The 12,771-nt window shown below is 38.3% G+C and overlaps 1 protein-coding gene across 3 annotated transcripts in view; it reads left to right on the top strand.

Moving 5' to 3' along the window:
* Window positions 1-12,771, top strand: part of SSH2 (slingshot protein phosphatase 2) — a 244,035-nt gene that overhangs the window by 215,167 nt on the left and 16,097 nt on the right. For all 3 annotated transcript variants that reach the window (XM_055317858.1, XM_055317847.1, XM_055317853.1), the window contains 3 exons: window positions 569-615; window positions 4,484-4,630; window positions 9,236-9,436. In XM_055317858.1, the coding sequence (XP_055173833.1) occupies window positions 569-615; window positions 4,484-4,630; window positions 9,236-9,436 (395 nt within the window). The remainder of the gene's footprint in view (window positions 1-568; window positions 616-4,483; window positions 4,631-9,235; window positions 9,437-12,771) is intronic.

Below are 12,771 nucleotides of genomic sequence, written 5' to 3'. Positions count from 1 at the left end.
GGCTCAGGACATAAAAGTATGATACATATTGGAAGGAGAGAGAGAAAGCAAGTGTGGTAAAATATTAAAAATTGGTATATCTTCTAGATAATCTGTACAACTCTCCCTTCTTTAAATTTTGCATATCCTGTTTCCCACCTGGTTGCTGTCCTCAAGAAGCTTATATTACAGTCGAGGAGAAAAGTAGTAAATAAGCACATAAATAAATATGCAAGTAAAAATTACAATACATTGTCCTGAAAGAAATCAGAATACTATAACAAGGAAAACAGATGACATTTAACTTAGAATGTAGGATGATCAAAGATACCTTTCCAGCATGTGATCTTGAGCAAAAATTATTTGAATTCTATGAGGGCTGGTTTTCTTATCTGTAAAAATAAAGATAACTTTTTTACCCTATCACTTACGAAAACAAAATGTGATAATGTACAAAGTACCTGACATATAGAAAGGAAGCATGATAGATGTTATTGGCTCTGCTTCTTTCCTCAGGATTCCTTTCCAAGTATTGTATTTTGTTCATTTGCTAATACTCCCTAACCTTGTTTTTTATTTTGTTCCACAGGGCTCAGAATGGAATGCCTCCAATTTAGAGGATTTACAGAACCGAGGGTAAGCACACAGAGCAATTGCTTTCATCCCCATGACAGAAATCACTGTTCTTTACTTTTTCCTGTCAAATAGGTGTCAGTGAGTAACTTTAATCTTAGGAGTTGCTTCAAGTTGATTCTAATCAGGTGTAATGTAATAAAAATTTAAGTGGCTATTCTCCCACTGTTTCATCCTCCCACACAGACAACCCTCAAGAAAAAGATACTGTTTAGGTGGAAAGGCTTTCCAAAATAAATATGCATGCCTTTCCTGCTGTTTAAAACAAATGTAGTTATTGATTCCTTTTTGTTTGTTTGTTTTTAGAGCAATTTAAGGTTCACAGTAAAATTGAGAAGAAGGTACAGAGATTTCCCATATACTTCTGCCCTTATATGTGCATAGCCTCCCCCATTATTACCATCCCCACCAGAGTGGTGCATTTGTTATAATTGATAAACCTACATTGGTACATCATAATCACACCAAGTCCATATTTACAGTATAGTTCACTCTTGGTGTCCAGTTTTTGGCCTTGGACAAATCTATCGTGCATCCATCATTTATGGTATCATACAGAGGATTTTTTACTATCCTAAACATCTTCCGTTCCACCCATTTATTCCCACTACCACCCCTGGCAACCGCTGATCTTTTTACTGTCTCCATAGTTTTGCCTTTGGTTCCTATTTTTATGTGAGAGTACACAGAACTGCATGTGTTGGGTTCATAGCTGCTCATTCAACATTTATTGACCATCTTCTGTGGGCCAGGTACAGTGCTAGATACTAGGGATCCAAGGAAGAATAAGAATCAGTCCCTATCCTTTTTTAGTAAGGTGTTTGAAGTCTAAGTAGGTTATAAATATAAAGTGGACAAGCTTCTGAAATTGAACAAGAATACCTACCTTGTATTAAGAAATGTGCCCCTAAACAGTATGGTTATTGAGTTTGATAGTAGCTATTGAGATCACCATGAACACTTAGCAAGCAAAAAGCTGCCATTCTTCTTCCTTTTTTACTTCTTAGCTAATGCCTAAATTTTTCATTGAACATAGCCATGCTAACTCTTAATTGTGGCCAGTGATAAGACCTACTGAAATCCAGAAGTAGTGATGGATAGTTGCTGGCTGCCTGTTTTCTAAGCTGTAAGTCAGCCTTCTGGTTATCTTTAGCATGATCATCAGAGTCATACTCCCTACTTTTACTTCAAAAGAAAAGTATGTCATAATTGTTAAAATGAACTGGGAACAAGGCTTAAGCCAGAGAATTTATACAAAGAGTTCTTGGAGTGGGAAGAAGCGGGGAGTGAATCTGGTTACTTAATTTAAGATATAAAAATAAATAGAACTTGGACATTTTAAATTGATTAGAATTGAGTCTAGAGTTCTTGAAAATAGAGACTGTATCTTAGTTTTGTATAAAACATGTCTGCCTAGCTCAGAGCTTTTTAAAAAAAATTTTTTTTATTTATTTATGATAGTCACACACACAGAGAGAGAGAGAGAGAGAGGCAGAGACACAGGCAGAGGGAGAAGCAGGCTCCATACACCGGGTAGCTCAGAGCTTTATACCAAGAAGGTACTCAGTAAATGTGAAGGAATGATAGAAAAATTGACTGTGACTTGCCAGAAACTAGCATGTAGGTACAGTGTTTAATATGAAATCTGAGATTTTATACAGCCAATGCTTGCCAAACGCATTGAAATAACATCATGCATACATATACTTTGACTTTAGAATGCACTTTAACTTACAACCCCAGCTGGAGATGATACCTGTTCATCTCATTTACTACTTATAATGCTAAATTATAAAACACAGATGTATTTGTCTTAAAAGACAGTATAGTTAGATGCTCAGACATCTACTTAGATCTTGTTTCATAAATTCACTGGTTCTTAAACGCTTGTGGATTAAGAATTACAGTTACAAAATATGAACACTGCCCCTTTTGGATCATTTAAGGGATTTTCAAGTCTAATTTTGGCAGTGAGGCCATTTTCACCCAATCTACTGACTGCAGAACCCCATGTAAAGTGCTACTCCATAAGATATGTCAAAAGAAGTTTCAAGGAGTGCTAATTTCAGTTGGTAGTGGTTATCTAGAGTTCTATAATGAAAGGATTGAGAAGCCTTCTGTCATAATCCATTAGTAAAACATGGGATTAGAGGTGGGAGGTTATTCTTTTTTTTTTAATTTTTATTTTAAATGAGAGAAGTGTGCTTTCCTTTTGACAGTTTGAGTGTAAGTCACATATAGTTCACCCATTAAAATGTACACTTTAATGATATTATCTTTTAGAGAGTTGTACAATAATTAATTTAGAACGTTTTTTCAAATCCAAAGAAATCCTGTACAGTCACCCCCATTTTCCTTCTCTCTCAGTTTCTAGAAACTACTAATCTGCTTCCTATTTCTAGGGATTTATCTGTTCTGGACATTTCATTTAAATGGAATTGTATAATATATGCTCTTTTAAAAATGGTTTCTTCCATTTCACGTTATATTTTCAAGGTTTATCAATGTTGTAGCATGCATTAGTACTTCATTCCTTTTTTAATTGCCAAAAATGCTCCATAGTCTGAAATACCACATTTTGTTTATTTAGTTGTCAGTTGATGGACATATGAATTGTTTCCACTTTTTAGCTATTATAAATACTACTGTACCATTCATGTACAATTTTGGGGGTAGATTTATTTTTCATTTCATTTCATACCTAGGAGAGGAAAATGCTGGATTATAAAGTAACTCTGTGTACTGTTTTCCACAATTGCATGTGCTTGCTTTTTAAATTAAAAAGAAAAAAATTGTTTCTAGTAATGGACTTTGATGCAGATTTAAAACAGGTTCAAATCATGTTTCAGAAAAATTTTGGTCTCATAAAAAACAAAAACCAAAAAAAAAAGAAAAATTTTGGTCTCTTGACCTTAACCACAGAGTGGGTTAGCTAGGACTCTCCCTTTTTGTAGTCGTTTCTCTGACTTCAGAGATTGGGTTTGTAAGAACCCCGTGTGTAGTTAGTTCTAAGAAGGAAACCGCTTCTGCAGAGGAAATACATGAGTCTGTGTTGTATTGGTGGAGTAAACTCCAGTGAAGTCTAAGTCCACACAGCACTGAGAAAAGATAAGCATTTGGCAAATTGAACTCAAGCATTTATTGAAATTGTACAGTGAGAGACATATCAGAAGAAATTTTTCTGCAATCCTCTCGGTATGGGAGAACTTGCAGGTACATCTGCTGCTGTGATGGCCAGGACGGCAGCCCAGGGAGTTATGAGAGTTTTAGGTCCAACTTTCCTCTGACCTTCCCAGCCCTCACCTATTCTGCTTTTCTTTTTGTTTATAGAGAGTAATAGAGCAAAATTTAGCATTTAGAAAGGTAAGAGGAAATTTTGACCTTTCCTATTTTGTTGTTTTTAGTTTCTTGAAGTAGATGTTAATAGTCTGATTTAATACAAATGACTTCCAAAGAATGAATTATGTTTTTGGTAATTTTAGCAACTGAAGAGAAATTTTCAGATCATTGGCCTTGGGTTGATCCTTTGAAGTAAAATACGAGACATATTTTCGAAAGACTGTCAAAGATGAGATTGTGTAACTACATAAACTGAAAATGGAATTTTTTTTTTTGAAAATGGAATTTAGATGTTGAACTTGGTAGACACCTTTTCTCTTAGTAATTCATTGGTGCCAGATATGTCCTGGATTCTGCTATGTAGTTTCTGTACTAAATAAGTATATAGTGCCTTAGTTTTTTAGCTTTTTTTCAATATTTTAGTTTTTAATTTCAGTCTAGGAAGTAAGCAAATTTTAATTAAGAAAAACAGTCCTAAGAATGGGTTTAGCCTGAATAGTAGAGCACATATTTTCCCTTGGTTTTCTCACAGGGTGCGGTATATCTTGAATGTCACTCGAGAGATAGATAACTTCTTCCCAGGAGTCTTTGAGTATCATAACATCCGAGTATATGATGAAGAGGCAACAGATCTCCTGGCTTACTGGAATGACACTTACAAATTCATCTCTAAAGCAAAGTGAGTAATGGTTCCACAAATCCTCTGACCTGTGTTCCTCGTGCACCGCACATGGCTGGGGCTTGAGAGGTATAGGTGGTTTAATGTCTATACTCTGGGAGAAGGAAGTAAAGAAGAAAAGGAGACTGAGATTCCTTAATCCTGGGGAAAAGTTGGTTGGTGGCATCATACTTTCCCTGTGAGTAGATGAAGCCCCTGGAAGAAGATAAGCTCCTGTTAACTGTTTGCATTGAGCACAAGATGAGGGGAAACAAAGGAAGATATTCTGCAGGAAGTGCCTACATTGCCAAAGGGGACATTTGAAAGTTATAGGGTAGAAATTACTCCAGATGGTTGGGATACAGAGTCCTTTCTGAAGACAAGATGGGAAGCATAGTGAGCTTTGGAAATCTTTTCTCATTCTTTTACTTGACTCTTAACGGTACTCTAAACAGGGAAATTTTTCTCTGGCCCTTCTGTTGATAATCATTTTAGTGAAACTAATGCTATTACTTTAGTGTTTTGTTGTTTAAAGATTTTATTTATTTATTTATGAGAGACAGAGAGAGAGAGAGGCAGAGGGAGAAGCAGGCCCCATGCAGGGAACCCGATGTGGGACTCCATCCCATCTCTTGATCACTCCCTGGGCCGAAGGCAGGCACTAAACCGCTGAGCCACCCAGGCGTCCCATACTTTAGTGTTTAGTGTTAATTACTATTAATACGTCAGCACTGTTTTTTTAAGTCCCTGGGGATTTCCTTGCCAATCCTACATATTCCTTCAGTAGAAGGAACCATAAATGAGCATGTTGGCCATGCTGCCCCTTTGATGGGACCACATTCAAATCATCCCTGGCAGATGAGAAGCACTTTTGTTTTCAAAGTCCTCCTTCAGCAGTGATTCCACATCTTTCTTCAGGACCTCCATAGTCAAGAAGCTCTTCGTCTTAGGTGCCTTGAATCCTCCTACACTGGCTTTGAGCCCATACTCTGAGTCTCTAGCTAGCACCTGAGATAGTGTTTTATATTCTTGAAGGCTATTATTAAATTGTTCTCAATAATACCACTCATGGCATGCTTACTGTGTGCCAGGTACTTTACACATATTCTCTCATGTAATATTTTCCAGAACCCAAAGAGGCATATACTGTCATCCTTTTGTACAGATGGGAACAGACTGTAGAGATGAGGTTCCGAGAGGTTAAGTAACAAGGGTTGAAAATAGGACTTGAACCAAAGATCATGTCTTATCTCAGAGTCCATCAAGTATTTAGGAAGAGTCTAGTATCCTAAGTAAGGGAGACTGGAAAAGACTAGGCAAATTGTGAGGATCACAGCCAAAGAGGCTAGAGTTCAGGCAAGCCCTAGTCCCAGTGAACGGAAAGGCTGATTTCAGGCTCAAGGTGAGGCATGCAGGTTACATGTAAGCAGGCTCTCCTACTTCTGCAAGTTTAGGTCAGCATCTGAGATGGCACACTGATCAGGGCCCTGAATTCCATACTTCATCTACAGATGGGTGGGTGGGTTTAGCATTCCTAAAGTGATAGTAAACTTAATCTAAGACAACCCAGCATAGGAAGGGGCAGGAGAGTAGGGGAGGGTATGTGGCTGAAACTGAAAGATGAAATTGGACTTTCTGAACTGACTTCAGATCCTTCAGTATGTGAGTTAGAAGCCATCTACTGAAAAAGCCTCATTCAAAATGAATAAATGCTTTTATAGGGGCTGATTTCATATTTGTATTTTTCTTAAAATTATCTAACTTTGAATACCTTCCATGCCTGCAGATATAGACCTAAAATTTGATGTCAGAGCTTGATGGGAAAATATAGAGCACATGTCTGAACTTATATCTGAGTTACTGTGTACTGTAGTCTAAATGAAAACCCTATGGTGCTGTAAACAACACAAAAAGTTTCTAGTCCTTTGGGATCATCTAAGCACACAGAGACACACACCTGCACCAACCTAAGGACCCCAAAATTTTGCATCTAAATGATGGGTAGGAAGTTAATCTTACCTTCCTTTTGAGACTATTTTGATTATTGGAGATCATTCTCTGAATTCCTATCACTTATCTGGCTCACTCATTTTGGCACATAACTTCATGCCTTCCTTGCATTGTACTTAACTTTTTCATGTGTGTCTATCTCCAGCAGAAGAATTATAAGCCTCTGGAAGGAAGCGTGTTTACTATAATACAGTGAGTGAGTGAATGAATAGATTTCCCCTATTAGGCTAATGTACTTTTTTTTTTTTTAATTTATTGGAATAGCCACCTAGAAAGGATTTTTAGCCCACATATACTAGTGAAAAGAGTAACCATTCTTTTTTTTTTTTTTTTAAGATTTTATTTATCCATTCATTCATGAGAGATGGAGAGAGGCAGAGACATAGGCAGAGGAAGAAGCAGGCTCCCTGTGGGGAACCTGATGTGGGACTCCATCCCAGGACCCCATGAAACTGAGCCAAAGGCAGACACTCAACCACTGAGCCACACTGGCGCCCCAAGAGTAACTGTTCTTTTTTCCAGATTTTAAAATGTTTCTACTTACAGCTGACAGATCTAACAGCAGATCCATAAATTTGTTCATACATTTAGTAAATATTTGAAGGCTTACTCTGTGCCAGACACTGTGTTATTAGCAGAATTAGCATAGCATAATTGAGTAATGTTCATATCCAAGGTAATGAGTTCTGGCATATAGAGACCATGGGGTTTTGTTTGTTTCTTAGTGTCACTTTATGGTAACTCTGCTTCCTCTTTCTTCCACCCCATTAAAACAACAACAGGTAGGTAATTCCACCCTCCTCACTGAGAAAACCACATGGTGTGTCACATTGTCCCATCCAATTCCGTGGATTATAGAGCCAGTCCCTAGACAAAATATGATGATGGTGTTGTGAAAAGCGATATCTGAGCTACGTCTGAGTAAAAGAGGAGGGCTAGTTTCATTTGGTTTGTACTTTCCTCCAGAGACAACTCTTATTGGAATTTGAACTGGAAGCAACTCAGAACATTTGGATAAAGTAGATGAATCACCGTCACATTTGTAACTCAAAAGTGTGCCAGCCTTGAAACATGTCCCTGGGACTGCAAGGGTACTGGCCTTCAAACCTGCAACATGGGGCCCAGTCTCTAAATTAAAAATTCTCCCTTCATACTCTGTGACCACCTGTTATTGCAATTACCATTTTGAATTTTAATTATTTCTCCCACTGAACCCTACCATTCAGGGAAAATTTACTTCATCATTACCTCCTAGTATCTTGCACATTATCTTACATACAGTGATCGCCTGGTAAATGTTTGCTGAATGAATTTAAAAGGATTAATATTAACATTGAATATTGTTTGAGTACACTAGAACTGCCTCCCTTCCTTGCACATTCAACTATGGATGTATATAAGTACACTAAGGTGGGATGGATCGAAAGAAAATGGAAGGACAACAGGATACTTGGAAACATTTAAAACCTAGCTTTTAAAATGTACTCACTAGGTCCATTTCTGTTAGGAAGGATGTTGGGTTTGAGGTAGGTAGGTGTTAAGGAGAATAACTACATGACTTCAAGCGCTTTGACAAAACCTCAGATGTGAGACCTTCTGGCCAAGCGTCTGAGATTTCATATTGTTGGAGCATTCACTGTATCCCTGGGGTTTCAGCTTTCTATAAGTTTGCTGTGGCCGAACCAAGAAAGAAGGCGTATGCAGATTTCTACAGAAATTATGATTTGGGGGTGCCTGGGTGGCTCAGTCAGTTGAGTGTCTGCCTTCAGCTCGAGTTGTGATCCTGGGGTCCTGTGATCAAGCCCCACATCAGGCTCCCTGCTCCATGGGGAGTCTGCCTCTCCCTCCCTCTCTGCCCCCCACCCTGTTATTGCTCTCCATCTCTCTCTCTCTCTCTCAAATAAGTAAATAAGTCTTTAAAAGAAAAGAAAGAAATTATGATTCCATGAAAGATTTTTTTTAAGATTTTATTTATTTATTCATGAGAGACATAGAGAGAGAGAGAGGCAGAGATACAGGCAGAGGGAGAAGCAGGCTCCATGCAGGGAAGTAGGCTCCACGCAGGGAACCTGACATGGGACTCAATCCTTGGTCTCCAGGATCACACCCCGGTCTGCAGGCGGCGCTAAACCTCTGCGCCACTGGGGCTGCCCTGATTCCATGAAAGATTTTGAGAAGATGAAGAAGGCTGGTATCTTTCAGAGAGCAAAGTAAATTTGGAATATAAAGAATTTCTTTGGATTGAGTTCCATTGAAGTTTGTCACTTACCTGTGTTCCTGAACTATGAAACACAAATACTGGATTATGGAATAGTTTCTCTTGTTAAATAAACAACTAACAAATATTTTTAACAATAAAAAAAAAATAATAATAGGGCAGCCCCGGTGGCTCAGTGGTTTAGCACCACCTTCAGCCCAGGGTGTGATCCTGGAGACCTGGGATCGAGTCCCACGTCAGGCTCCCTGCATGGAGCCCACTTCTCCCTGTGCCTCTCTCTCTCTCTCTCTCTCTCTCTCTCTCATGATTAAATAAAATAAAAAATCTTTAAAAATAATAATAATAAATAAAATAACATATACTCACTATTGTGTACTTATTTCAATTCCCCAATGTAGGAAACATGGATCTAAATGCCTTGTGCACTGCAAAATGGGGGTGAGTCGCTCAGCCTCCACTGTGATTGCCTATGCAATGAAGGAATATGGCTGGAATCTGGACCGGGCCTATGACTATGTGAAGGAAAGGCGAACAGTGACCAAGCCCAATCCCAGTTTCATGAGACAACTGGAAGAGTACCAGGGGATCTTACTGGCAAGGTGAGTCCTTCAGTGACTTTCTCAGATTTTCCCTCCAGTACGCTCCCTGGGGCAGGATAAAACATCCTTCCCTGCAGCTAATTCTCAGCCCAATTTGGATGTATGATACATTTTGAAAATTGAAACCTCTGTCAATCTAGTTTTTAAAAAATAAGTACAAGCATTTAAGAATAATACAGAAGATCAGGCATTCAAAAAATGATCTTTAAACCAAAAGGTGAAAATACTGTTCTCTTACTTTAATTCTTAACTTGGTGCTGATTATCATAAACATTTTTCAGCCTCTTCTAAGACCAGACACAGCTGCCTTATCAAAATGGATACTTATTGCTCCCAGAGTAATGCTAAGCATAGATGAAATTCTTTAAAAAAAATTAGCCCATTTTTTAAAAATAAATAAAAAAATAAAAAATACCTGGTGCTATTTTAGGCATCATTTTTTTTTCAGTGCTTGGTTTCAGTGAGCCTTCTCCAGAATTTTGGTTATGTGACAAATCACAGTTGGGGTATGAAGGCACTTCTGGAAATAACTCTCTTCTTTTAAAAATATTTTAATCTGAATATATATATATATATATATATATATATATATATTTTGCAAAAATGCAGAAAACACAAAGAAAAATCATTTATAAATTCAATACCCATAGACAGCAATCAACACTATCTTGCGTGTTTCTCCAGCTCTGACTCCTACCACATATATTGATGGATATTTTCTCACAAAAACTATTCTTCAACCTACCTACCTCTTCATCCAATAGCTGATCTTCTTTTTTTGTTTTTATTAAACTGCAGCAGTGTATATTGAACAGTTACACTGCACTTAGCCATCACTTGACCATCCTTTCTCACCCTCAGCTTTACTGAGATAGAATTGACATATAACATTATATACATTTAAAGCATCCAAGGTGTTGATTTAATGCATTTATATATTGCAGACTGATTATCACCACAGCATTAGCTTACACCTCCATTCCTTCACATACTGTTTCTTTTGTTCATGGTGAAAATATTTAGGATCTCTCTTAGCAACTTTCAAGTATATGATACAATTTTATAACCTATAATCTCCAGGTTGTGCATTAGATTCCCAGAATTTACTAATCTTATAATTGGAAGTTTATACCCTTTGACCAACATCTCCCCATTTCCCCCATCCTCCACCCCCTAATAACCACCACTTATTCTCTATTTCTCTTGGTTTGGCTTTTTAGACTTCACATATAAGTGATACCATTCAATATTTATCTTCCTCTGTCTACCCAGTACTAGATCTTAAACATCTTCCTGTATGAATAAGAATTCATTTCAACAATAATTTTGTAATCGGTTATAAAATGAGTAATGGATTATTATTTTACCCCATTGGTGGTGGAAGCCACTTTCAGGAAAGAGATTTGTATATTAAACTGGATTTAAGGATCAATTTCATAGGGATCCCTGGGTGGCGCAGCGGTTTAGCGCCTGCCTTTGGCCCAGGGCACGATCCTGGAGACCTGGGATCGAATCCCACATCGGGCTCCTGGTGCATGGAGCCTGCTTCTCCCTCTGCCTGTGTCTCTGCCTCTCTCTCTGTGTGTGTGTGACTATCATAAATAAATAAAAATTTTTAAAAAAGGATCAATTTCATGAGATGCCACATGCTAAAGTTCTGTGGAGTGCTACATTTTGCTTTGTTTTTTCCATATGGGCATGTCCTAGGTGATTTTGTTCAGATGAAGGCACAGCTGCCTAGAAGCAGTTGGGGCCAGTGCCAGAGTGTGACTCCAGTGAGTCTCATGACTTGGTCTTAACTCTTGAATCTGGGCTATATTTCCCTGAACAAAATGTTAAATAGCCTTCCAGCCTATCAGGCAGAGGGACCACCCTCCCACCCCCAAAGTCTTGTGAAAATGTGGCCACAGCATAGCATTATGGTTTCCACTAAAAAAAACCCTCCTGTTTACTCAGTACTTGGCATGATTTCATCTGAGCCATTCTTTTAGGAGGCAGGGAGGATACTCAAGTCTCCTCCACTTAAAAAGAACTTAGAGGTCTTTGGGGCCAGATTTTGATGACATTTTTAGATTAGATCAAAAGGTAGGACACAGCAGTTCTTTTTGGCACAAGAAAGAGGCATCTGGGGGTTAGATGAGACACAAATATTGTATGTTCCCAGACATACACATGACGGATGTTAGGCAGTGTCCTCACGTGACCCATTGAGAGCAAGGATACTATGTGTCCTGCCAATTTCAGTATTTATTCTGGAATCTCAGGCTACTGCAAGCTGTTGGGTTGGGGTTTTTTTTAGCGTATGTGGTTTTTCTTAGATATTAAAGGAACTCCAGAAAAATCTTAGATGAGGATAACAAGGGCAGCATAACCCACAAAATCACACTGCCTCTTCCTTTCCCTTTCAGTTCTATCCTGCCTTCCTAGGCTTGATTCATGGAGGGAGGAGCAAGCCCTGGGGAATGAGGAAACCACAGAATTTGAGTCAGTAGATCTGGTTTCCATCTCGGGTTCATCCTCTTGTTGCTACTTTGAGGAGTTACTTCACAGTTCTGATTCTCACCTGATTCCATCTATAAAATGACAAGAACCCTATGTCACACTGAAATTAATAATACACTGTATGTTAACTAAATTGAATTTAAATTAAGTTTTTTTTATTTTTTATTATTATTTTTTTTTTTTTTTTTTTTTTTTTTAATATTTTTTTCTTTATTTATTTATGATAGTCACAGAGAGAGAGAGATAGAGAGAGAGAGGCAGAGACACAGGCAGAGGGAGAAGCAGGCTCCATGCACCGGGAGCCCGACGTGGGACTCGATCCCGGGTCTCCAGGATCGCGCCCTGGGCCAAAGGCAGGCGCCAAACCGCTGCGCCACCCAGGGATCCCTATTATTATTTTTTTATATTTTTAAAGAACCCTATGCCACAGGGCTGTTGTAAATAAAAATGTGTATAAATGTACACTACAGCGCCTTGACTGGCTCAATCATTAGAGCATGCAACTCTTGATCTTGGGATTGTGAGTTCAAGCCCCATATTAGGTGTAGAAATTACTTTATAGTCTTTTTTTTTTTTTAAATGTACAATATATACTGGTAAGGGTTATTCTAATATAGTTATCATCATTTTTCTCCAGGGCTACCCAGAAACACATACATACATGTGCCATTTATCCCCTCCTTCTTCCTCCAACCACTGCCTGCCACCACCCACAGGCACATTAACTCCATTAGAAACTAGAATAGGAAGTGGTCCAGAATTTCCTGTACTGTGATGTTTCCTGGATTTTAAGAATTAGAATCTAGTGCTAGGGGTATCACTTAGACTGCTTT

The sequence above is a fragment of the Nyctereutes procyonoides genome, unplaced genomic scaffold (genome assembly GCF_905146905.1).
Source record: "Nyctereutes procyonoides isolate TBG_1078 unplaced genomic scaffold, NYPRO_anot_genome, whole genome shotgun sequence".
NCBI classification, from domain to species: Eukaryota; Metazoa; Chordata; class Mammalia; order Carnivora; family Canidae; genus Nyctereutes; species Nyctereutes procyonoides.
The sequence above is the reverse complement of the archived record's forward strand: the minus strand, read 5'-3'. Positions and strand labels throughout refer to the sequence as shown.